The sequence below is a fragment of the Drosophila teissieri genome, chromosome 2L (assembly GCF_016746235.2).
Source record: "Drosophila teissieri strain GT53w chromosome 2L, Prin_Dtei_1.1, whole genome shotgun sequence".
In the NCBI taxonomy this organism is placed as follows: Eukaryota; Metazoa; Arthropoda; class Insecta; order Diptera; family Drosophilidae; genus Drosophila; species Drosophila teissieri.
This window is the reverse complement of record NC_053029.1, coordinates 3,385,375-3,411,036: the sequence shown is the minus strand read 5'-3', so window position 1 is coordinate 3,411,036 and position 25,662 is coordinate 3,385,375. Positions and strand designations below refer to the sequence as shown.

General features: G+C 43.9%; 4 protein-coding genes across 5 annotated transcripts; 2 read left to right on the top strand and 2 right to left on the bottom strand.

Annotated features, from left to right (window-relative positions):
* Positions 1 to 253: 253 nt before the first annotated feature.
* Positions 254 to 2,688, top strand: LOC122626709 (fidgetin-like protein 1). The gene is made up of 8 exons (XM_043807076.1): positions 254 to 405; positions 471 to 924; positions 1,019 to 1,161; positions 1,222 to 1,316; positions 1,382 to 1,671; positions 1,726 to 2,145; positions 2,293 to 2,429; positions 2,547 to 2,688. Exons 1-7 carry the CDS (start codon positions 347 to 349, stop codon positions 2,410 to 2,412), a joined length of 1,581 nt encoding a protein of 526 aa, XP_043663011.1. The 5' UTR covers positions 254 to 346; the 3' UTR covers positions 2,413 to 2,429; positions 2,547 to 2,688.
* A 190-nt stretch (positions 2,689 to 2,878) lies between these two features.
* LOC122626706 (platelet-derived growth factor receptor beta) lies at positions 2,879 to 15,918 on the bottom strand. Its single transcript, XM_043807072.1, has 15 exons — positions 15,157 to 15,918; positions 6,438 to 6,699; positions 6,157 to 6,259; positions 5,803 to 6,045; positions 5,557 to 5,740; positions 4,842 to 5,074; positions 4,736 to 4,776; positions 4,517 to 4,671; positions 4,415 to 4,454; positions 4,194 to 4,359; positions 3,981 to 4,135; positions 3,687 to 3,918; positions 3,497 to 3,623; positions 3,334 to 3,439; positions 2,879 to 3,244 (listed from the first exon to the last, which is right to left on the bottom strand). Exons 2-15 carry the CDS (start codon positions 6,660 to 6,662, stop codon positions 2,885 to 2,887), a joined length of 2,370 nt encoding a protein of 789 aa, XP_043663007.1. The 5' UTR covers positions 6,663 to 6,699; positions 15,157 to 15,918; the 3' UTR covers positions 2,879 to 2,884.
* LOC122626711 (facilitated trehalose transporter Tret1) lies at positions 8,350 to 10,869 on the bottom strand. The gene is made up of 5 exons (XM_043807078.1): positions 10,566 to 10,869; positions 10,028 to 10,260; positions 9,831 to 9,961; positions 9,057 to 9,409; positions 8,350 to 9,001 (listed from the first exon to the last, which is right to left on the bottom strand). Exons 1-5 carry the CDS (start codon positions 10,636 to 10,638, stop codon positions 8,382 to 8,384), a joined length of 1,410 nt encoding a protein of 469 aa, XP_043663013.1. The 5' UTR covers positions 10,639 to 10,869; the 3' UTR covers positions 8,350 to 8,381.
* Positions 15,919 to 17,001: 1,083 nt separating the features above from the next.
* Positions 17,002 to 25,607, top strand: LOC122626705 (ATP-binding cassette sub-family G member 1). Of its 2 annotated transcripts, none has more exons than XM_043807071.1 (8): positions 17,002 to 17,075; positions 18,654 to 19,321; positions 22,951 to 23,068; positions 23,125 to 23,460; positions 23,529 to 23,767; positions 23,831 to 23,977; positions 24,042 to 24,533; positions 24,590 to 25,607. In XM_043807071.1, the coding sequence occupies exons 2-8, from the start codon at positions 18,823 to 18,825 to the stop codon at positions 25,189 to 25,191; spliced, it is 2,433 nt and encodes an 810-aa protein (XP_043663006.1). In that variant the 5' UTR covers positions 17,002 to 17,075; positions 18,654 to 18,822; the 3' UTR covers positions 25,192 to 25,607. The 2 variants fall into 2 exon arrangements, with proteins under 2 accessions (XP_043663006.1, XP_043663005.1); XM_043807070.1 differs by having other exon boundaries at positions 17,010 to 17,088.
* The last annotated feature ends 55 nt before the right edge of the window (positions 25,608 to 25,662 follow it).

Here is a 25,662-nt window from a genome sequence, read left to right as displayed (position 1 = left end):
AGCACAAAATTAGAAACTTAAAAATACTAAAGAATATAAAAAGCCTGTAAAATGTTCGAGTTAATTAGATTAATGTGGGGACAATGTCTTCATACTCATTTTGAACTCGATAAGCAGAAAACAATCGATTGTGATAACAACGATAACCGATCGGGTCTGTTATCCGATTCTTTTATCAATTGGATGTACTGCAAGCTGGTGGAAACATGCCATAAGAGTATATCGATAACAATACCACTGATCGCAATTGAAACTTGACTAAACAGATGATTACTGTTTTTCCCGCGAGTTTTACTTTTTAATTTTGTTAGAAACTAAAGCTTTTACTTCTTTTAATTGCCATAAAATGAGCGACGAACAGAACTCGTGGCGCACCCAACTGCTGCTGATATGCCAGCAAACCAGGTACGTTTAAATTCACACATCATTCTTACTTGACCTCTTAAAGGACTCCACATGTCCCACCTCAGATCCTGCAGCGAGTCCACCCACTTCGCTGTTCTGAAGGATCACCATGCCAAGCTGCAGACAATGGAAAGCACAGAGAAAGCGATGAAGGAGCGCTTAGAGCGCTGCCAGCAAACAATACGGAGGAGTCGCAGGACGAGTCCAGGGATTACCTGTACCTCAATGTTCGAGATGCCTTCTGATGCGGTTTTTGAGCCAACGTGCAGGGGCATCTACGAGAGTTGCCTGGCAACAGAGGTGGCCTCCAGTGATCTGCAGGCTCAGCCGTTGGAAGCTTCAAATACTAATCCGGTCAAACCGCCCGTTAAGAGTACTCCGGATGGACGGATAATCCCGGAGTCAAGGATTGATTCCACAAAAGGGACAGATGAGCTACAGAACCCGACAAAAAACTCACCCCAAAGCGGCTTTGGCTTTCGCACTGCCCGGGAGCAACTTATTTTGGACGATTTAAAGGTTTGTTTCAGAAGTGGAATTAATTAGAAATTAATTTTCCTAGAACTGAAAAACACTAGGAGCATTTATTAAAATGCATTTTCAATTTTTGCAGAAAAACAATCGTCAGGCAACAAGAGAAGTGGATAACGTGCCATCTGGCATGATGAATTTCAAGAAAAAAACGCTGGGTGGAAAGCGAACAGTCAGCTCTAACTTCGTATCGCCCGTGGCGCATAATGAGAATTCCAACAGCTCGTGAGAATAGTGCAATTATACACCAGCGTAGCATATTTCATTGTATCCAACTCCTTACAGACGGTGCAGCAGCATTCCGCCCGCATTGGCCCACTTGGATGCCAAGATGGTGGAGCAAATTCTCGGCGAAAGCATGCACGATTTCAAACCTGTCGGTATGTCAGTAATTAGATGGCCCCCAAAACATTCTGTTCATAATCAACTGGTTCACCGATTTCAGCTTGGGAAGATATTGCCGGCCTGGAATCTGCGAAGTCCACATTCCTCGAAGCCATTATCATGCCACTACGGCGTCCTGACTTGTTCACCGGCGTGCGGTGTCCACCGCGAGGGGTTCTATTGTTCGGACCACCTGGCACTGGCAAGACACTCATTGCCAAGAGCATTGCTTCCCAGGCAAAGGCCAAGTTCTTCAGCATTAATCCGTCCAGTCTGACCTCAAAGTGGGTCGGCGAGGCCGAGAAGCTGGTGAAGACATTGTTTGCCGTGGCCGCTGCACATCAACCTGCTGTATGTATTGTACTTTTAAAGTTATATCTAATAAACTTCTTATACACATTTCAGATAATATTCATAGATGAGGTGGACTCCCTGCTGTCCAAACGTTCGGGGAACGAAAACGAGAGCACTCTACGCCTGAAGAACGAGTTTCTCATTCACTTGGACGGTGCCGCTAGTAATGAGGAAATCCGAGTGCTGGTAATAGGAGCCACCAACCGACCGCAGGAGCTGGATGAGGCGGTGCGGCGGCGATTTGTACGGCGTCTTTACGTTCCCTTGCCCACGATGGAGGCGCGCCAGAAGATCATAGAAAAGTTAATTCGGCAGGTGAAGCACAGTCTGGATGGCATGCAAATTATCGAGCTTGCCGAGCTTACCGATGGCTATTCTGGGGCGGACGTGGATACGCTTTGTCGCTATGCATCCATGGCTCCCCTTCGCTCATTGACTCCCGACCAAATGGAGGTCATAGAAACGCATCAGGTATGCACTGCTGTTTACTGGCTTGTAAATTATGCCATGCTACGAACCTTTGTGGCGGAATAAGGAAACTTAAATTCCGTGAATCTGAAAATTATCGCTTCGTTGAGCCTAACCTTATGTCATGTTTAACATTGTTCATTTCTTTAGCTGCCTGCCGTAACCATGGCTGATTTCAAGCAGGCGTTACGGGTTATATCCAAAAGTGTTTCTGCGGAGGACTGCAAGCAATTTGAGGCCTGGAATGAAATCTACGGCGTCCGACATTAAAAGCAGACACAGAAGCGGTAATTTTTTGGATTTTATTAATACTCTGAAGTAACGCATAAACGCTTATTGAAGACTAACAATAAAAGATGAAATACAATTAATTTCAATATATTTCCATCGTTTAAAACTCACAGCACATCAAAATTACGTTCGTATACGGATTGTGACAGACTGTAAGGTCCGTGTAATGTCCTTAATTACCTTAATGCGTAAACTGCTCTGGAAGTTAATCCGAAACTGAGCTGACAATCTAAAGCCTACTGACTAAACACTAACTAAAGTTGTACTTAATTCAAAACTTTGTTCCGGCACATTTAAACACTGCATTATGCACACACAGACGGAGATATTTGTACACTTCGATAATCGCACACCCATTAACGAATAAGAACGTTAGGGGCAGCGTTCCATCATTAGCAACTAACGATTATGGACATAGAAACTATTTCCTCCGTGGGAGGTCTACACGAGCTTATTCCCTATTCTCGCTGATTGGCGGAAAGACGTAATCGTCGCTCAGACTGTTGATGTCCACGTAGGTGGTCTTGGGACTGAGCACCTTGTACAGGGCGTCGAAGGTGGGACGTTCCTCGGGCTCCTCCAGCCAGCACTGCAGCATGATGGTGTACACCTGCGGGGTGCAGATCTCCGGTCGCTCCAGCCGGTTGCCCGCCATCAGGAATGGCATCAGCTCGCTGTTGCTGATCGTCGGATATGGCGAGGCGCCCAAGGTGCCGATCTCCCAGAGCACCACGCCATAGGCCCAGATATCGCTCTTGCTGGAATAGACATTTTCTCGAATCGCCTCAATGGACAGCCAGCGAAGTGGGAGCTACGCGAAGATACAAACAAAGTAAGTCTTGAACTATTTAGCTAAGCTCTTACGTAGAGCATATACTGGGAATACTGTAACTAACTTACCTTTCGCGTCCTTGTGTTCGTGTAAATTCCGTGCCTGGATAGGCCGAAATCTGAAATTTTAAGGGTCTTATTGCTGTCAATAAGCACGTTGCGTGCAGCCAAATCGCTTAAAAAAAAAGGGAAATTATAGTCTTTACACAGAGTGGCTGGCAGTAAATCATACCGGTGCGTTATTTCCTGCTCTTCCAGGAAACGCATCCCGTTGGCAATTTGCAGGGCGAAATTATGCAGTTCCTTGTTGTCCAATATATACTCGAATGCATCTTCGTCCTCGACAATGGTGTAAGTGGCTGAAATTACACGCTTGTTCACTGACTCTACCAAACTATTTACACACAGTGCTGCCAGCTTACTTTCGGCAAAGGAAGGATGTGGCTGCCGGAAGCCATTCACATGTCCGTTGGAGTCTTCCTGTGGCATTTCAATGGTCTGGCTGGAAGCCTTCAATTCGATGTAGTTCACGCTTTGTGCTTTGGGGGAGGAAGTGCTATTGGTCCTGTTCGTAATCGGTCTGCAGGATGTGTAATTGGCATTTCTCTTTCTCAGTTTGCTAGCCTCCTGACGCACAGTTCTCAAATAGCTAAGCTGAATGCAAATCGTGGTCAGCTTTCAGTAGTAGTTATGAGTTAGAATATAATCTTAATTACCAGGTTTCCTTTGTTTACGTATTCCATTATCATCAAGTATGGCGGCTTAATGGTGCAGCAGCCCAGAAAGGAGACCACATTGTGGTGGGTGCCCACGCCCTTGAGCATCTCGATCTCGGCCAGATACTCGGCTACTTCATCCGACTTGGGATTGGCTAAAAGGAATAGTCTAGCCTCTTTATTTGGCTAATCAAACTGTCAAGTATGGCTCACGTTTCAGTTGCTTCACTGCCACGATGGAGGTGCCCCTCATCCGGCGCAAGTTGATGGCAGTGGCCTCGTGCACCTGGCCAAAGGCTCCCTCGCCCAACATCCGTCCAATCTGGATGGCCGAGTGGGGAACCTCGAATATGTCCGCCAATCCCAGGACCTGCGACTTCTGGATGAATAGTTGTGGTTAGGATTCAGATTTTGTGGATTTTCAAATGTCTTACCTCCACATACTTGTCCACGTAATTGACATTGTCCTCCATCCTGAAACGAATAAGTGCATCTTGTAACTGCTCCTTCAGGCATCTGCAGCTTTCAATACTTACTCGATGGCGGAGGTGGCGAAGGTCTGGATGTAGATCTGCTCCTGCTTGCGCAGCTTGGCCGTTGTCCTGGCTCTTCGGCGGCGAAGGAGCAGCATAATCAGGCCAGCAATGATGATGGCAATCAGCATGGCGCTCATCACAACGATGGAGTTGCTCTGGACAGGAAACAATAGGGAATCTTCGAACTGTATACAGATATATGTATATATCCTTGCTTACCACACTATCTCCCTCAGTTAGCAGGACGGGATTCGCAGGCACTTTTTATATGGAAAATAGACATTTTGGGTACAGCAGTTTACCTTCCGGAGTGGAACTTACTCACCTGGCACCTTGGTAACACTGCGTGGTCCCTCGCAGCCCGAGGGATCGATGATGACGGCCTGCAGGCTGAGGGAAGCCTTCTCCTTGAGCTGCGTGCCCAGTCCCAGCTTCATGACGCCCTCGAATCCCTTGGGAGTTGCCCTGAAGTTCAGTTCGCTGAGTTTGTAAACGCGGGTCATCAGATGCTTCAATACGCCGCCCCAGGGAAGCGAGGGGTTTGTCTCCTCATTGATTCTGTAATTTTCATATTGATAGCTTAATTAAAGCTAATATTTCACACCCAAATCTCTGTGGTTAAGGAGAACATTTCTAAGGCGACAAAGTTTTGGTGGCAGGAATTTCCTGCAGTTGTCATTTAATTAAATTCCATAGAAGCTAAGCCATGCTCGGCATGAATGGCATGTTCAACAAGTCTGATTGATTTGCTGACTAGAGAAGGTTAAAGGAATTTCAGGATTCTGTTGATATGCAAACAAAAGTGGTATGTTGTTGCTATTTGCATAAAATTGATTGACTTATTACGTCTACTTTGAAATCATGAGAAATTGAAATTTAATTGTTGGCCTGCAGTGGAAGACGTCATTGCATTTAACACAGTAATTTCAATTAAACGTGTTGATGTAGACATTTCAATTACCCGTGTTAAGTAATTGGGATTATGATGGCTCCATTATGGGGCTGTCCTAACTAAAGAGCCACCCGCTGTGAGTACTCACTTCAACTGCATTTTATATGTCCGCAATGTCTCGTGCAGATGCGAGTCCTGTTCCTTGCGCAACAGCTCGCTGGCCAGGATTGAGATATTGATGCTGATGGTCTCGTTACTGAGCATTTTGGCCACGGCCAGGACCTTTGGCGGTGTAGGCGCCAGTTGGCAGGAGCATTTGCCCTCCAAGCACTCTGTTGCGATTACAGATAGGAGGTATTACAAGAGTGGAAAATACATCCCTAAATGAACTCACGTGGAATGTAGACGCGGGCAGATCGCCTGACCATCGCGTTGGAGGTCTCCACAATGACCTGGTACTGGCAGCCAAACATGTAGTTGCAGTCCACGGACTCCACGTTCATGTTGGGATTTACGGGCAGGTTAACGACGTGGGATTCTGGCGCCACATTCCTCTGCTTGATTCCGTACTCGCTGCACGGCGCATCAGGACAACGACTGTTGTTCACCGCGCTTACAAGGACATTGTACGAAGTGCCTAAGGATTGGGAAGATTTACTTCGGTTTCTGGCAGTATGGGGTACCAGTATTTAAGTAGCTTTTGCAACTGACAGACTAGTCACTAAATAGATGTAGAATTAACACTCACCTTCTGGCAAATTATCCTGCCACCGCACCTGCAGGCGTGGAATTTTCTCCATGTAGAGCGTCACATTGGTGCTCAGCTCGGTGATTTCCCCATCGGATTTTTGCTAAAAAAAAGTGGGCAAATCGTAAGGATAAAAGTCCCCAGCTGCAGTAGCCTAGGAAAACAGCTATTTCAGCTATTTACCCAATAAAACCAGGTCTGGAATAAGTCTTTTGTAATAACTTGTACATAGTCTTTACAAGACCTTCTTTGACATGTCTAGACCCTTTGAGTGTACTCACGTTCAGTCGCATCCTGGTCAAGGGCTCCATGGCAACTGGTTCCGGCAATCCGGTAGCATACCGGTGCGAATCCATCTGCTCAGGCTCTTTTTGCGAGCTATGAACCAGTGATATCAGTGTGGGACTGGTGACGTTTTCCCTCGAAACTTGGCCAAAGGTATTGTGTGCTAGTACCAGCAGGAAAATCAGCACAATACTATTCGGAATGTTGGTCAAAGGATGCATTCTGATGGCCAAATTTCCACATAATTAACGGCGTTCACTGCAACAGAAAGGGATATTTAGTACTCATTTTTCATTGAACTGCATGGGTTTTCCTTACACAAGTTTCTAAATATAAATGATTATATAGCTTAGGGTGCACTAACCAAAGCTTTACTCTTTACTCTGTTATACGCGCTTCATTTTCCCTCTAATTAATCGATTTGTGATGACACATGCGAAGTGGAGAACACAGTCAGACAGGACGATCCATGTGGCGTTTACTTTTTTCGCACAACGCGTCCTTTGTTATCCTGTTATCCTCCTGTGAACTCCGAAATGCGCACACAAATTAGGTTACCTAATACCTCTGCAAACAGGGATGGAAAATGAGCAGGTGGGTGGGTAGCTACGAAGCTAAGCAAATGGATCCAAATTAGGGTCGTATACATTTAATTGTTTCGCTGGAATTAACTTTTCAAAAGGGCAAGAACTACTTGAAAATTGCGTTATAATTACACCCTCAAAGAGAAGCCAAAACAAATTTCACAAAAAAGTCACCCCCAACCAAATATTTGCACAAGTAACTGCTTTTTGTTCAAAGCAAAATAGAAGCTCTAAAGTAAGAATAATAATGCTTAAAATAGTCGACTGCACTCAGAAGAGGTTGTTTACCAAACAGCAAAAAGCGATACCTTTTCAGATGATTGCACGTTAACGGAGCACGTGCACCCACTTTCTTATCAATTACTTTGGCCTTTTGCCCATAAACAGCGATGTAAACCTCTTTTCGCTGGACAAGTGGCTTTTAAGGGACCGGACAACTGAAAAATCGATTTCGTTAATTTCTCAATTACAGCAAAATGCTTTAAAAATATGTGGGGCTTAAGATTCTCTTAAAGCTTAAGTTTAAATTCTATAAATTTGTAGGTTTCTTCAATTTTTTTATGTTGCACAGTGTTATCTAATCGATGTGTATTTATGAAATATTCAACTATGGTATTTATCAATTACAGGGAGTAATGTTGATACAACTTAACTATAGTTTGATCCCTTCCCTGCAATATTAGTGAATTTTTTCCCTCTTCGTTTCTACAATCAAATATAACGAATCGTAAAAGTCCACTGCTTTCGCTGATATCATCGATGGACAATCGCAATCGTGGTGATTAAGCAAGTTCCTTTTATTTATGTCTCGTCTTAGTATGCGAAAGCAACGACCTCTTCCAAGATAACTTGGATTTAAAAGGTTATTTGGAGAAAAAGTGGAATGAAACAACGAGTTCACTAGAACTTAAAAAAAGGAATGCTTTTATCATAATGAGAACTTTTGAACCCGCATTAAGTAGTACATTAAGCTCGAGCTTACTGAGAACTCGGTTTTCTTTCCAAGATAAGCTCTTTAATTGAAAAGGATGTTTGTATAAAGGATTTTGTTTGGTAGTGTAGATGAAAAAGCTTATTAATTTCCAAAGATTTCCATAGCACTTGCACATGTCCACTCATCCGACGCCGAAGGGGATTATGTGTGGTGCTGATGAGTAGAAACGCCAACGCCAAGTCTGTTGACAGGTGACTAGTGTGAGTGCCATAAATCAAGCCCTGTCTCTCAGCTACTTTATTGGGTGCTCCTCCCGCGGCTTCTGTTTCCAGCCGGTGCTTTGTTTTGGTTTAATGCCCTCCCAGCCCAGAGAAAAACACACTCAGCATATACATACTATCTGAACTTTATTTAGCGTGGAATTAGTCATACATGGAACGACCTTTGGTCTCCTCCAGGCAGACCACCACATAGAAGAGGCAAACGACGCTGACGACGCCGCAGAACCACATGGTGGCCGCCAGACCCAGGTGGAACATCATCAGCGGGAAGGTCTTCAGCGAGGTGAAGGCGAAGAAACTGAGGCAGCCCAGGCAGAAGCTGGTGGCCACCGCCCGGATCTTCTGCGGCAGGATCTCCACCAGCACCACCATCGTCACCGAGATGACGCCCACGTTGGCAATGAAGATGATGAAGGCCATCAGGGTGACGGGCAGCCAGGCGGAGTAGGCCGATAGGTCCACCTTCTCCTCCTCCGCATAGAAGGCGTACAGTCCAAAGGCGGAGGTTCCAATGCCACTGCCTGCACACGACAATATCAGCAGGATCTTGCGCCCATAGCGATCCACCAAGTATATGCTGGCCAGAGTGCCCAGGATCTGCACCGCTCCAATAATAATGGTGTTCGTATTGGGATCCAGCTGCGTGTGCACGGCATCAAAGATGTTGGACATGTAGTTGTTGAAGGCGAAGGTGCCAGTGAAGATGTTGGCTATCATCAGAACCAATCCCGTGGCCAGGGCCTTCAAGGAGCGCTTGGTGACTGCAAGGATGTGGATCTAAGTATGCTTTCGTTGTGAACTCGGAATACCTCTTACGGAAATCGGACAAGGAGAGACCATTGTCGTCAGAGTCCTTGTTCTGCTGCTGGATGGCCAGTCGCATCTCGTCCAACTCCTTCTGATAGGCCCGCTCCGCCTCCTTGGAGACATTGGGTCCGTCGCACCGGCGATAGAACCTCAGTGACCTCTCGGCCTCCGCCTCGCGCTTCCATCGGATTAACTGCTGCGGTGGCTCCGGGTACCGGGTGGCCAGGAACACGTACAGCAGGGGCAGCCCCACAACGGCACAGGGTATCACGTGGAAGGCGATGTGCGAGGACACCACGAAGCCCACCATTATTCCCGTGTTCATGGTGAGCGTGAAAAAGGAGCACAGGCGACCGCGAATGCTGGCGGGTTTTGGAAAAATCCATTATTCGGCAGAATTCAATTTAGATAAATTTCATAGAACTTTAATGCACATGAAGGCAAAGGTGTTCAGCTGAAGATAAAGTTATTGTGAAGGTAATATTTTCCTGCCATTTTTGCATGTCCATGTCATGCACGTCACAAAACAAAAAAAAACGGAAAGCTGATCTTGCTTAAAAATAAGCCAGCTTTTTTCCTAGGACAATGGAAATGAATAGAAAAAGTGGCTCATAGAAAATTCCGTATACGCCATGTAGACAGCTGCGCTGCATGAACAATGGCTTTGGTATAATAGTAGGAAATACTAGAGTCCAATTATCAGTCCTGGCACCGGATATCTTTTGCAGCTTCCTTTCATGTCACCTTTCGAACGTATATGAAATAGTTTCCCCTTTCACTCACCTGTTGTCGGCGATTTCGCCAATGAAGATGGGCAAAACGACGAACATGCCGCCGCCCGTTAGACCGGCACACACCCTAGCCACATAGAGCCACTCGATGCTCTGGGCGAAGTAGAACAGGAACCAAATGCACTTGGGTATGCAAGTAAAAACTACATGAGATGCTAGTTACCAACGAAAAATGTAGTGAAAACTCACCGTGTGCGGCACTGCGAGGGCGTAGATCGAAACTTTGCGGCCAAAGCGGTTCATCAGATAGGAGTATGAAAAGTTGCCACTTATGCCACCGATGCTAATGACTGCTCCCAGCCAGGAGGCCTCGTTCACGTCGATGTGGAAGGAGAGTGGCGTCTCCTGCGGGGAGAGCAGCTTGGGCAGCATGGGCGACAGCCAGCCCAGGGCGATGCCATGACAGAAGGTTATCAGGGTGGCTACATTCGGAACAGAACATTCAGATCAGCACATGACATCATCATCATCATCACCATCATCATCATCGACTCTCGAGGGCGAATGGACAGCTCAAGTGCCTCATTTGCATAGGCATACGCGTGAAATTGGAAACTTAATTTTCACCCGTCAACTTTGTGTCAACTTCGGGAACTCTTGGTTGCCATGGCATCCGCGAATCGCACTTATGAAAAGCGTTTTTTGTCCACAAAATGACATGGATATGGATTCAAAACTTTCCACTTCCCCGTCGAGCTGTAAATCCGTCTTATCTTCATTAACATACCACTCAAGGAGACCAGCAGTTGGCGGCGATACTGCCACTGGAAGATGCCCGATTTGAATATGTTGAGCAGCATTTTGGCGAGAGTCCTTGGGATTTAATTAAATTATCCTATGACTTGTAACGTCTACGGCTAAATCCTTGAATCTCGTTTATCACAGTTGGAAATCCTCGGTGTGAAGAGGGTCCTAGGTTGCCTTTAAGCACACGCGTGTAAACTTCGTGCTCAAATGTCCTTTTTCCATGCTCTGTGTCCTTGAGGGTACCACCTTGACTTCAACGGTGTAGCTTTACGACGAAAATAGCTTGTGAAATAGGCGGCGATGCCCCTTTATACCGTATCCATATCTAAATCTGTGGGTAAACATCTACTATTTCATCTAAGAAACAGCCAACGATTACGCAGTTTGGGAGTCCGCATTCAGCTGCAGATTACGAGATCCGTCATACCGCCTGTCTAGATGGGTGGGTGGCCCGATGCCCGGAGCTGTTGCTCCGTAATACTCGGCACACATCAGTAAATCTTCCGGATTCGCCTGGCGTCTGTTTGCCCCTCTGTTTACGACTTTTGCACAACGGAAACTTGTTGATTCGCTTCGGTTGTGACGACTCAGTTATAGTTATGTTCCTTGGATTCTGCAGCGGATTCCCTGACCTACGGGCATCTATTTACTTGCACTTCAAACACCATTTGCGCGTTCAAATAGCAAAACACGCGCGCTTTTAAGGCGTCACTCAACGAACAATGGAGTAACACTATTATGATAAGCAAACACGCCGGGGTGACACTGTTATTATATGCAAACACACACGTGGCAACACTTTTCTGCCGCACACACGACCAATTCGTGGGGCTAATTTCAAAACAATACGAGATGAATTAATTTGCAGTGGGAGAACAGATATGGGTTTTGATCTGACCTGACCAAGGTCAATTTATTGACAATCATGCACTTAGTTTTTCTTTTTGCTTCTCTTGCAGACAATTGCAAGGAATTTAATATAACTTTTACAAATATTCTAACGAAATGGTTTGAGCATAAAGCAAACAAATGATTTCAGATTTTCCCCTGAAATGGAAAATACATATTGAAAGAAGACATATTACAGTTCCATGACTTTTGGAAATAAAGACCACAATAACACTCTGCACTTTGTATAGATAAGAATCGATTGACTGGTTTCATTTTATTGCCCCGATGATTTAGTATGGACTTTGATTTGTCAACAACCCCTGATTATGGCTGCTTTCCTCCAGTGTTCACTTACCAGAGATATTGTTCAGTTAACACCGAGTGTAGCCCAAGAAGGGTATTTTAATAAATTCGATTCCATTATCGCAATGGTCCTTTATGCTCCGGCTCAATGGGTTTTCAATATCACGTCCACTTTGGCCGAATGACCAGCACTTTTTTGTATGCACATATATCCATTTGGGGCTTCAACTGCTTCCACATTTCAGGCATGACGCATTCAAGCCATTTTGGGGCAGTAAACCCGGTCCAGATAATGGGTTGTGGGAGAAATGGAAGACTTTAAAACTGGCTGTTCCTCACAAAGTGCGATAAGTGCAGAGAACATGCCAATCAATGGGAGAAAGGTACTTGGCATGCATATGTACATATGTATGTACCATACGTAGAATTTTCAGATATTGTTAGCCTTAAATAAAGCGTGCTGATATCAGCCGTATCAGCCTTTCAACGTGAGGTAGGTGCCCTGATTTCGATTCTGTCTAACCACCTGACTTTTAAAGCCCGCCAGAGGTGAGAACGGCCAGACCAAGTCGTGGGATACTCATAAATTAAATGCCCTGTATTTTAATCAACTGATAAGTTTCCACTGCCACTGAGTGCCAGGCACTGCCAACATATCACACTTACTATTTACTAGTTTTCTTACGAGAAGGGCAAAAGCTGTCTTTTTAAAAAAACATATGTCCATGTTGCTGTCAGGATCGGGGATTCAATACTTTTGCCTTCCATATGCTGCAAAATTGAAAATATACAACTGTCAAGGGGAACGACTTTAAGCCCTTATCTCTACTGCTGTTTTTTCCACCTGAGACTGGGGGCCCCCATTCGATAGGAGTATTGTGTGAAATTCGCTGCTCTTGGGTTTTTGGGCTCGGTTCGAATTTTGGTCGCGTCATTGCGCCGTTTTTTTTTGTTTTTATTTTTTTTGGTTTCTAATCGTTATCGACCACTCGATTTATTGATAAGTTCAATTTGTATTCCATTTCACGGCAACTTGAACAATTTGTTTTGGTTTGCCGGTTTCTGGTTTCTGCTTTCGATGGGAAAAAGTGCACACAGCTTTCAGCAGCCGCAGGCCAAAAACTAAAAATTTGCCTGTTGCCGAGGCGAAAGTGTGCACATATGACAATATAAGTGCTTTTCAAAAGTATTGTCTGTGATATGGGGTTCATAAAGCAATGTTCAACTAATTTGGGGGTTTTGTTTGCTATTCCTGTGCAGACTTCGGCAGATAAGCCAGCAAACAACCTTAAGTGCCCGAAAGTGGACTTTAAACCAGGGATGAATGTGCGCCGGCCAGCAAACTGGTGATGTCCAGATATAAATGTGTCCATAAAACACCAGTTGGAAATTCCCCCTAATTGCCAATGTACGAGTATATCAGCAATATGTGCATACACCTGAGCCACATGAATTTTGGCCAGGTTCCAAATTGGTTTACTAATTGGATTAAGGATTTAAAAAAATGCATTGATTTCTCAGTGTTTTAATGATTTAAATGCATATTCATATGCATTCAAAAGTCCCTTTGTAGAAGGCTTTGCTTTATGGCTTAAAGCTGAGTCCGAGTGATGATAGCCCTTAGTTGTAATACATCTGATTTGGCTTTTACCCAGTGTAATTAGTATTAAATCATTCAGCAGTAAAATGGGCCACAGTCTGTGTGAGTTTCATCGTCCCTGGAACTGTTTGCAATACGCGGAGCCTTTTAAAGCTTTCAATGTCTGGGTCCAATGGCAACTACTCGCAAAATAATTGATGAGATACTGGGACGAGTGGGGCGTTATATACTCGTACAAGTATATTGTGGTGTGTTTGTGAGATAGTACGCGAAATACACACAAAGTGAAAACAATTTGACAATAACAAAAAATCAGAGGGAAAACTTGGCTATGACGCTAGCAAACATCTGTGTGAATTGCGATTTATCAGGACTGAGTTATTTTGGAAAACACTTTGATTTCTTTTCAACATATGGACATATGCTTGGCAAATCGAATAAGAACTAAGAGATTCCCATGTAAGCTAACGATTAGATTTTAGGTAGGATTTTAAGCAACATAATTGTGGTTGGAATATTGATTGTATGTTTAAAACTTTCATATATTCTGCAAAACTATTGCCTGTTTACACAACTTTGCTCTTCAGTTGAACAATGTTTTTCGTTTTGCTTTCGCTTACATTAAAATGGCTTTTAATCTCGGATATTAAAAGGAATTCCGGCTTAAAGGCTTGAGGGACTTAATTTGTTTCTTTGAGTACAAAAACTTTGTTTGCGCTTCGACGAAATAAGAAACAAAGGCACTCACTAGTTTTATGCACCTGGATTTTCCCTTCCCAGAGGCCAAAACATCCGAACCTGTTCTCAAAAGTTAAAATAAGGGGATCAAGGAATTTGGGCGATTAAATCCAGCTAATTGTTCAATTCCAAGCAATGGGCCCAGAAATGTCGCTGTTTGGTCTTTGACTGCCATTATTTATCAATTCGTGCGCGTGTTTAAGTAGATTAAATGGGGCTACTTAATCATGTGCTGGGTATATAGCGTATATATATATGTATATATATTGATACTGTACTTGTGTTGTTGCCTCCACCTTTGTTGACCATGCTCTCAATAATAAATAACATGCTTTTAAGCTGTAATAAAACGCCGTGGTGAGAGAACCCCTGCCAGGTGCGAGCATGCCAGAGCAGTGTGATAATTTTTAGTTCAATAATTAGTGGAGTAACTGCCCTGGCAGAATACATAATATATAGCGCCTGTTGTACATACACATATATACATATGTACATACATACGCACAATCACAAATGCTGGGCGAAAATGGCGACACTTTGCTTATCACTTAAAGTGGCCGCTACCGCGCCGAAAAAAAAAAACAAAAAAAGAATTGCAAGCCCAAAATCGAAATCGAAAATAACCATGGCACAATCTAATAAAAATTGAAACACCACCCCTACCCCCGCCCCCCTTCAGCGACCACGGCAAATCGATGGGGTAAGTGCCGCACGAGAAGAGCAATTTCGGTGTACCCAAAGGGGGCGTGGCAGGCGTGGCAATTACCTGGGTGAGAAATCATCGCCCCATCTAGATTGATCGGAGTCAACTGGAATATCAATTACGCAGTTTGCGCCGCAATTGAAGCGATCATCAATAACCGAACGATAAAAGTAATGCACCGAACATGGGAAATTACTAGGGGGAGTTCCGAGAAATTCCAAACCAAAAAAAGAAAACCAAAAGCGAGGGTTTCTTCACTATCTAATCAAGAACTCTGAAGGCTCAAGCCCAGAAACCGCGACTCCATCAAGTGGGATTCTTCAATGTGGAACTCACCATTTGCGGTTCGCTCGAGTCTCCTCCAGATTGTTGACTTTTCAGCTGATGGCCTCGCAGGCAATAATTTTAAGTTTTCACGTTTTTTGTTTACGCCCAACACTTTTTCGGCCTCTTTGCTTGCCCCATCCACTGAGCCAGTAAAACAGTAAACATTCACTCGTCGAATTTGTATAATTTTTGGGCAAAATAAGAGCAACAAACACTGGGTGGTTTTCAAAGGGGGCGGGAAATGGATAGCCCAACACTCGGCACTTATGCGGGATATTTGCAAAATAATTATATTTCCGTTCATATACTCGTATATTCCACAAACAACTTCCACGTTTTGTTTACTCTTGTATATTTATTTTTAATCTTGTTTGATTTCCATTATTAATGATTTCCTTGATTTTTTCACCATTTCACCATTTTACCATTCAACGGACACTTCCATTGATGCTTATGCTATGCACATTAATTTGTTGCATTTCCGTTTTCGCAGAATAGCGAACTCACTTTGCATGCACTTGCACTAATATTATGCTTTAATATTAATACTCCTGCCTGCCTCCCTTTCACATTACCTATTAGTCAGGCAGGATTTAATCTACCTATTAGTCAGGCATGATTTAATCACAAATCCTAATCAATTTCGAACTCTCACTGCTTTGATTTACGCGCGAAAAACCTTTTTTCAGACGATCGAGCGATTTATGAACTCAGCCGGTACGCGGTAAAAGTTACGTATCCGCCACGGAGTCCGGGACAAGTTGAAGCAACAAGCGGTTTTGGCCGAATGATAACAATTGCCGACTGCCAACCTTTGCTTCTGCATTCACTGCGAGCTTTTACGCAAAAGCTCCACTGTACGCATTGTTTTCTTTGGTTGCCGGATGCGTGTGAATGGTACAGTATGCGCCCGATAAATGGGCAATTGTGGGATATCTAAAGGAACAGGGATTATAAGCAAATGTTGTTCTTTTTCAGTTAGAAATTGCACATTACACTGATTCTTTTGGAGGAACAATTGCTGAACTGATATTCTTAAATTTTCTTAAGTTTTACTCTTAAATTATGCATATTTTGCCCACATTTTACAATATAAATCCACGCACTCAAGAGATATGCGATTTTAAATTAACTAACAACCGTATTAAGTTAAGTATTATTAAGTATTCCTGCAAGTGAATACAGAATGGAAATTTGAATTTTCCCGCCACTGCGAGTGGATAAAAATCAAGTATGGCAATGCTGCAGATTGGTGGTGGGTTTCAACAGCGGTTTTGGTGCAGCGACAAATGTGCTAACGCCTTTTTGAATGTTTGAGTTAAGTTGCCAGATGTCAAACAAGGAAAAACGTTTTATTTCAAATTCTAAGATTGCTTAAGAGATAACTCCAATCAAATAACACAGAATTTGAGTGATATTGGCGAACGAAATATATATGCCATATTCAGTTCAAACGTTCTGACTGGCATTTGCCAGCTGAGCAGTGCCATAGTCATAAAAAAAACTGGTTTGACTGGTTTTTCGTCGTTCTTTGTTTGACTGCGAGCTGTAATTGCACACTGGCGGGCAGGAAAACAAAGGAGTTGGCATGGAAAAACCTCCCCGCATCAGAAGTTCTTAAAAAAAAACACAGGGAAAACACGAGTGAGAGTGAAAACAACCCCGCCGAAGAGAATCGTAAACAAAAACTGAACAAAAACAGGGGCGTCGTTCTGCAGGGGAGAATTTGGCTTTCAATGCAAAGACAGCTGATTGCGACGACTCTCTGGCGCTCTCCCTCGTTATCTGTGTGCCGCTCCCTGGGAGAACTAATCAGCGCGGTTCATAATTTCAACTTTCCTGAATTCATTTTCATTCCGTGCCATGCCAACGGCCGCAAAAGATCGCGCTGTTCTTCGGTTCTACGCCAGATATAGAAGTCTATATATGTAATTACGCGCGGTAATACTTTGTCTAGTAACAGTAGCTGTGTGTGTGCGTGTGTGCGGGTGTTAATTGTGTGTAAAGTGTGTGAGCTGCACTTGGCTTATCAGTTGCATTGGCACAGTGATAATCGCTCGGCATCGAACTGAATATTTTTGTGGTTTGGTGGCTCCAGCCTTTGGCCCCATCACCCCCCTCCCGCAGCCCACACCCCTGGCCCTGATAAGCCGCAGAAAGCCTCAGAACCTGATATACTTTTTTTTTTAGTTGGGAACTACGTACTAAACACTTAGTTAGGCCGTCCAGAGCAGCAACAATGTGGCTACAGCTACCCATCGCGAAAGACGTGGAAATGAGGGAGGGCCCAATAAGTCGACGGCTAGGCCAACACACACACACTCATACACCCGCAGATAAATCAGCTGCTTTCTGGGAAACACCGCAAGAAATTAGGGCCTAGTGCGATTAAAAGTGCGTCTCAGTGGCTCAAAACAAAGGCCAACGAGAGCGGCGTGCTAAATATACGCAAATACACACGATTTGCATCATAAAGAAGAAGCTCGAGTGCATTTGACGAGCGCTACACAACAGAACCAAAACAAGGGGCATATCGACTTTTATAGAGAGTTGAGAGCAACAATTAAAATATTCTATTAACAAATGTGACTATAGAGAGAAGTTTAAGTAAAGTATTTACCTTAGAAGGGAAGAGAGAGTTACAAATAATAGTTATTAGTATATACAATAGATTGCAATAGATTGGAGAGCAATATTTAAAACATTCTATTAACAAATGTGCCTACACAAAGAAATTGAATTAAAGTATTTACTTATGGGGTACATATCTTAGAGGGGACGTAAATAATACAAGTTCCTATAGAGTTACAAATGATAGTTATAGTATATACAATAGAAGCTATACAAAAGATGGCACAAGTGCTCAAAGGCTGGACCGCATTTGCTGTAGCGCAGTAATCTGGTGTCCTCTTTCCTCCCCCGCAGCGCTCGCTTCTGGCTCCTCCTCATTCTGGCTCTACGTGTGGCAATAGCAACAAACATTGTTTATGCCAGGGGCGCAGAGAGGGGGTTTTTGGGGGAAACCAGAGACTGTAATTTGTCATATGCATGTGCTTAGTATGCCAGCATGTCTACATATACCAAAATACAGAACTTAGGAACTTGACTGCAACCCCCTTGCATTTGCTTTGGAGGCCGCCCCTGTCCGATGCTCTCTCGTTCTACACGTGAGCCCATGTGTTCGTGCGCTATTCTTGTTTCGGGGCATGGTCTGATTAGCAACAGGCGGCGACCAGCAGTTCTCAGTCGTTCGACTTTTGATTAAATGGGTTGTCTGCCGGTCTCCCAGAGCCACTCGCCCTCCCCCCGTTAGTGGCCCCCCCTTCCCAACGCCCTTGGCATGAGCTGGAAAGCGAATGAACCCACGCACACACACAGGCACGAGAAGAGCGAAATTCGAATTCAAATGAGCAACAGGCACGCACACACTCAAACGCCGCGAAATACAAAATATTATTTATTCTAATTGTTTGACGCGCCTCAAAATTAACGCAACAAAAAAACAGGCCTACGACGAAGCAAACGGAAAGCGCAAATTAAATGGAGAACGCGAGCTGAAACCACAGTGAGATATAAAAGTGAAACCAAACTAGCTGTTGAGGTTATACAGCCGAAGGATCAAAAGTGCTAGACAACATATAGAATATAGAAATATAGAAATCCAGAAATCACGACATGTCCAGTTGGAGTTTGGCCAGTGCCGTGTCGCCAAATGTCACCGGTGGCGATGTCATCCGGTTGAACAACCTGAAGTCCAGCTCGGAAACGCATCTGCCATCTCGTGGCTCTGGAACGCCTGGCGGGTCTGGAGCACTACCTCGTCCCACGACACCAGTGCCCTCCAAGAAACTGCCATCCAAACGACCGCCACACTTGACCCTCAACATAAAGGCCAAGTCCCACGATGCTCCGCTGGCCGAGACGGAAAACACGGTGCTCTCGGCCAGTGAGTCCGTCTATGGAACTCCGATGGCCGCCACACCCGTTTCGTCACCAGCCAACCAAAGTCAACGCAGCCAGGCGAGCCAGCATAGTGACGAGAGCCGCCACAGCAGCAGCACCGCCACCAGCGGCGGTTCCATATTCCCCCACGAACAGTACAAAACCATCAAGAAGATCAACATCGGCTTCGAGAACATACGCTACACTACCAAATTCGGAGTCTTCCAGAGGGGTAAGTGGCTTAAATCGCTCCTTATTCGGAGGTGCTCCCATCATTAAATCTCAAAGATTATCTTAAACAGCAGCTAGGTTGATAGAAAGACGAACTTGCCATACTAAAAGGAACCTTATTTACTGCACATACTTGACATTGAAAACTGAACCACACAAGTTTGTGTTAGAGTGCCAGAACATTGAATTTTGTTTAAATTTCAATTGGTAATAGGACACGCGTCACTTCCACATAACTTATGTATGTGAACAAATTTTATAATATTTAGAATCATTCAGTGTGAATGCAATCAAAAATGTAATACTTATAAAGTGATGTTTTTAAAGTGTGTATTTGGAGTCGTATTGCAAGAGAGAGAAATGTTCAAAACAAAGCTTAAGATTTTCCCGGGAATATGTATCTTATTACTTTACGGGTTCCGATGTAAACAAAAAATATTTCAATATTTGCTGGGCAAACACTCCATAGTCTATCTGGTTTTCGACACTCTGCGAAGTCGTCATCGTTTTCATATATACTAAATATTATTCGGGTATTATTCGGGTACAAAGTTTGGAGTCTTACTTGAACAAAAGCTGTCATCGGGAGAGCATTCCTCCCCAGGGTCATAAAATGGCTTTTTGTTCCCAGTCACGCATTGGCGGCAATTATAATTAAGGGCTTGCTATATGCTATATAGTATGTATGTGTATACTAGCGTGGTAATGTCCACTAAACCCAATTAAAACCGACAAGTTCTCTGACACTCGAATGAGTCTCTTAAATAAATGGCTAAATAAATGCTTTTAATGGCAAAACCATCAACACAAATATAGTGCCACAATTATTCAAATCGTCTGGGATATCTGATAATGTTTCGGTTCATCAATCTCGAGATAATGGTATTCAAACTGTCTCGCAATTTTTTCAGCACTTATAGTAGCTAATTTTGAGATTAGCACACTTGGGTATTATCAGCTTCTTGACGTCGTTCATGAGATTTAACCTGATTTAAACATGGAGCAAAGTGCGCTCTGCAAGAAACAAACTGGGCAAAGAGAAGAATATCGACTGTCTTTATTGGATATATGTAACCAGCTGAGACTCTTCAATTCAGTATATTGACAAGCTGCTGATTGGGCGAATCACTGGGTTCAAAGAGCCTCTTAAATTAAATTGAACACATCTTGGGCACACGCAGAAATAAAATGTGTACTTGCATAGTCAGGGCTAACTACTGGGGTCAGGTGAATGTATTTATGTAGAGCCCAGGGATCTATTTGCACATCGTCGACTGTGGCGGCTTTACTAAACTATTTGTTTACAATTCGCCCAACCCACAGTTTCAATGGCGATAAGAGCCGCCCTTTACAATATGAATAAATACCCTGTCGCAGCTAGTTGATACTTCTCTGAAATGACATCGGTTATCGTGAATACCATTGAGGAGATATAACATGTGACTCACGTTAGTGCACCACTGATAGATAGGCTTTCCCGAAAAGATATTTCGTTGAGTATCCCAGGTGACTCATTCAAGTATCCGATTATGGTCCTGGTGGAAATTATGACACGTGCCTTTCGCTGATTATATGCGCGATAAATCATTGGCACCCATAATGGGGGTGATTACTAAGAGTTCGTGTTGGGCTAACCGAACCAGACTAATTGAGGTGGACAGCACAATGTGCCTTATCCTGGGTAATTGCAACTAACATTATAGTTAGTAAACCCAAAACACATTGACCACGTCTAATTACCGAATTCGAAGGCAAAGCATAACGCCATCCAAAGTTACTCGTGCTTCATATCTACAAACTACTTTATCGCCCAAAATAGCCATTGATAATAAAATGTACAGCGTGTATGACATACATCAGTTCTTTACCATTAATGTGTTTTATTCAAAGCAAATGGATAGTTTGGTACAAATGATACAAAAACTGGACGGCATAGCCAGGCTATCATTACACATGTTTTTATGACTGCGAATAAAACATTACACCATATATGCCCCAGTTAGATATATGTAGTATCGTATCTGATATGAATAGAATGAAAAAACGGATATGAAAACATTTACAGCGGATTTTGCTCTCTATGAATAAAAGGCGCCAGCGTTTTAATTGAAGTCACTTAAGTTCCTTCTTAGATTTTCCGTTGCTCTTCGCGTGTCTTCATTTTCTCGGTAATTAAGTGAATTTTCTCATTTTCCCTTTTTAAAGCGCTGCAGACTATTAAATATATTTACAAAAGATACCGACTTTAAGACAGCCTTTGGATATGAGTCAGGTGGTTTGGGATTGAAGCTTCCTATTTCAATTTAGAGATTAGCACGCTTTTGGATGTAATTGCTGGGGGCAGTTTCCTGACTGATAAAATATGAGATCTCTGATTGTGCGTGCTTAAAATATTTTAGGAGGCTTAAATTGATACTTTCACGCTCCAGCGAACAATTAGATACTTCTTATAGCGCTTTGTTCGTTTTCTGAATAAAATAAAATCAGTTAAAATTACAAACAAAGAGTTTGGCCGCAGTAGATCTACCCTGAAACTCGAATTGTATTTAATTGCCAGCGCAATTAGCAATCAGTTTGATAAGAAACCACTTTTTGTGACCTTCTCGAATTCCAATTGGTAATTCGTAATCCCAATGTAATATGTTGAGTATACATTGGAAGTGGTCAGATGCAGGTGCTACTCATAATCCCCCCCCCCCACCAAATGCAGTTCCAAGTATAAGGCCATAGAAACCACTGATAAGAAGGCCAACTCCAATGGGAGTGCAATAAAATCCCCTCGTTGTACACCTGTTGGCCCAGCGATGACTTTAGTCTAACATCTGGCCCACGGGCCTTAAAAAAAAAAGACGTAAAGGCAGTTTAACGACGATTTTGGTCATAGAACTTGAGTGCGATAAGATTCGAACACGGAGCGATTGATAAGTGGGCGAGCAGCAGACCCCTGAAATCTAAATTGGACAGGAGCCATGGCTAATCGACAGATTAACCATTTGGGCACATTCGACATTCAACAACAATGTATTGGGCCCAGGGAAACGAACCCCTTACAAAAGGCATATTGAACTTAAATTTTATATGGCATTATCATCCAGCCACTGGGAGTTCATAAAAGCGTGCAAAGCGAGATTAGACAGCATTGAACGACGGGCATTGGGATTTGCTTATCACTCGGGATGTTCGAGTTAACTTAATGTGGGAATGTGGGGCACTATACAATGCAAACATGTGCAGCAATATCATAAATAGACGCCAAGTCAATCGGACTTTATTTGCAACCAAAGATATGGTTCACTCATTCATGTTCTTATATAAAGCAGCCACCCTCAATAATCTTTTTTTCCAACCTAGGGAAATCATAAACTAATCTTGAAATTCAAATGGTGGCAGTTCGAGTTTGATTTAACACTTTTAGTGAGTAACCAAATTAAGCAGAATTTCTTGAGAACTGTGGCCTGTTAATGATTAAGTAAGTTTATGGAACTGGCTTACTAATCAGCTATAAATCCGACCAATAAAAGTAGTGTGACTTCTTGCGATCAAATGATTAAAAAGCACTTTATTAATTTGTAGACTTAACGTCATCAGTTTCGCTTTAATTTCCATTCCTTAACTGTATGATCTTTACAGAAACCAAGGATGTTCTAATGGGACTAACAGGGTACTTCAAGTCGGGAGAACTTAGTGCCGTTATAGGACCCTCTGGAGCTGGAAAGAGTACGCTGCTCAACATTCTATCAGGATACACGTAATACAACCCGCATCTTAATACTTCCTTCAATCAAAGCTAACCCCCAATTGCAGAACTTATGGCTATACGGGGGATTTCCGAATCAATGGCAATAGACGGGATTTGAAGGCCTTCAAGCCGAACGTGGCGTTCATCCGCCAGGATACGAGTCTTCAGGCCTTTCTCTCCGTCAAGGAGGCGATGCATTTCGCGGCCAACTTGAAGATCGGCCCTCACATGACACACTGCGAGAAAAGGGAGAGGGTAAAGAGCATCCTGGAGGCCATCGGGATGTACGAGAACCGGCATACGAGGACGGGGCAGCTCAGTGGCGGTCAGAAGAAGCGTCTTGCTATTGCGCTGGAACTGGTGAACAACCCACCGGTGCTGATCCTGGACGAACCCACAACGTAAGTTATGGAACAGCATCAATACGTATTGAAAAGCTAATTACGAATGAAACTCGTATACTTTTCAGTGGCTTGGATAGTTCCACCTCGAATCAGCTGATAAATCTGCTCAAGAAGCTCGCCCTCGAGGGACGCACAGTCATTTGCACAATCCACCAGCCAAGTGCCTTGACCTTCGCCATGTTCGATCATCTGTATGCCATTGGCGAGGGCAAGTGCATTTACGCCGGAGGAGCGCAAAACCTATTGCCCTTCCTGGGCGCCCTCAATCTGCAATGCCCGGAGTCCTACAATCCAGCGGATTACTGTGAGTTCAGACTGGTAAACTCCTTTGTAGATGGGAAATGATCAATATCGACCTAATTTACAGTAATGGAAATAGCAACCCATGACTATGACACGGCGGATGACAACCAGCTGGAGAAGCTGGTGGCCCTGATGGACAATGGTCGCAACGAGGACTACAGACAGAGCAAGAGTGCGCGAGTGGCCCAACTGGCGGCCATGAAGAAAGTTGGTAAGGCAATGGCATATTTAAGTGAAGTACTGAAGTGCAATGACTAACCAACTATACTTTGTAGACCAACTTATGGCAGCGGGACTGATGACACCCGTGACAGCTCCCGTGATGTCCACATCCGTGCCAGCGCATTTCACGCAGGGCAGCACCTTCAAGCCACTCACTCCCATCAATGAGCTGTCTTCCCGCGTGTGGGACAGTCAAACGGCGGGAATCGGAAACACTGGCAGCTGCTGCAAGCCAAAGAAGAAAAACAAATCCAGGCCAGCCATAGAATTGGATCCATCGCATCTGTGCAAAAGGCAGAACATCTACGCCACTCCGTTCCACCGCCAATTGAGTATCCTGCTCCTGAGAACGTTTCTGCTTATTTGGCGGGATAGTTCGCTGACCACAATGCGCTTCGCCATTCACCTCATCACAGGCATCCTAATAGGAACCCTGTACATAGGGATCGGCAACGATGCCGCCCAGACGCTTAACATCTTCCGATACCTCTTCTACACGATCATGTTCATCATGTACTGTGCGTTCTCGGGAATACTGGTGAAGTGTAAGTATGGGAAATGAGTGACTAGAGTAAAGTAGTTATCATTCTATCGCCCGCAGTTCCGCTGGAGTTCCCCATTGTGTCGCGGGAGCATTTCAATCGCTGGTACTCCCTGCGAGCGTATTACGTGGCCATCACCCTAGCCGACCTGCCCATCCAGATCATCTGCAGTGCCCTGTTCATAGTACCCACATATCTGATGACCCAGCAGCCGCTGGAACTCTGGCGGTTCGGAATGTTCTTCCTCATTGTGTTCGTTACGGCTCTGGTCTCGCAGAGCATTGGGTTGGCGGTGGGAGCAGCACTGAGCCTCAAGCTGGGCTCCATTCTGGGACCCTTCTTCATCTGCCCGTTTCTTCAGTTCAGCGGGTTCTTTCTGATGGAGAAGGACACCCCGGTCTACCTGCGCTGGATGTTCGACATATCGTTCCTCAAGTACAGTCTGGAAGGAGCCATGATGGCCATTTTCGGATACGATCGCGAGCCCTTGCCCTGCAACGATCTTTACTGCCACCTGAGGCACCCCAAGTTCATACTCAAGAGTCTGGACATGGCCGACGGAAACTATACAGTAGCTCTCATCTTTCTGCTCAGCATTTTGGTCTTCCTGCGCATCCTGGCCTTCTACATCATGTCCTTCCGCCTCAGATTGTTCAGATGAGGCACACGACCCGAGGAACCAAAGGAAACCTGCCACATTCCGCCGACAGCTAAATGTTTTACTTTTATATATGTGGTTTCTATTTAAGCATTTATTCGAAAGAAACATATGTGCCAAAGATTGGAGAAGCCGATAGCGCGTAAGGAAATCGTGATATATATCAGCAACACAGGATCATAGAGCCATCACACAAACACATATATACACACACACACACACTGACAAGCATACACACACGGCGGTAACCGAGATCAATAATTGTAAATAGAACATTTTTATAGCATAGCATATAAACAAATGTATTTTTGTTACGTATTAATGAACCATTATTGACTAGTTGTATAACTGGCCTGATTTTCAGGCGTCGGCTGCGAGTATACATTTGAAAATATTATTAAAAATATTTTGCCATGAAACCCTAAGACTTCTTATTTAATTGTGTAAATTTATGTCTGCCATTGATTCTTGACC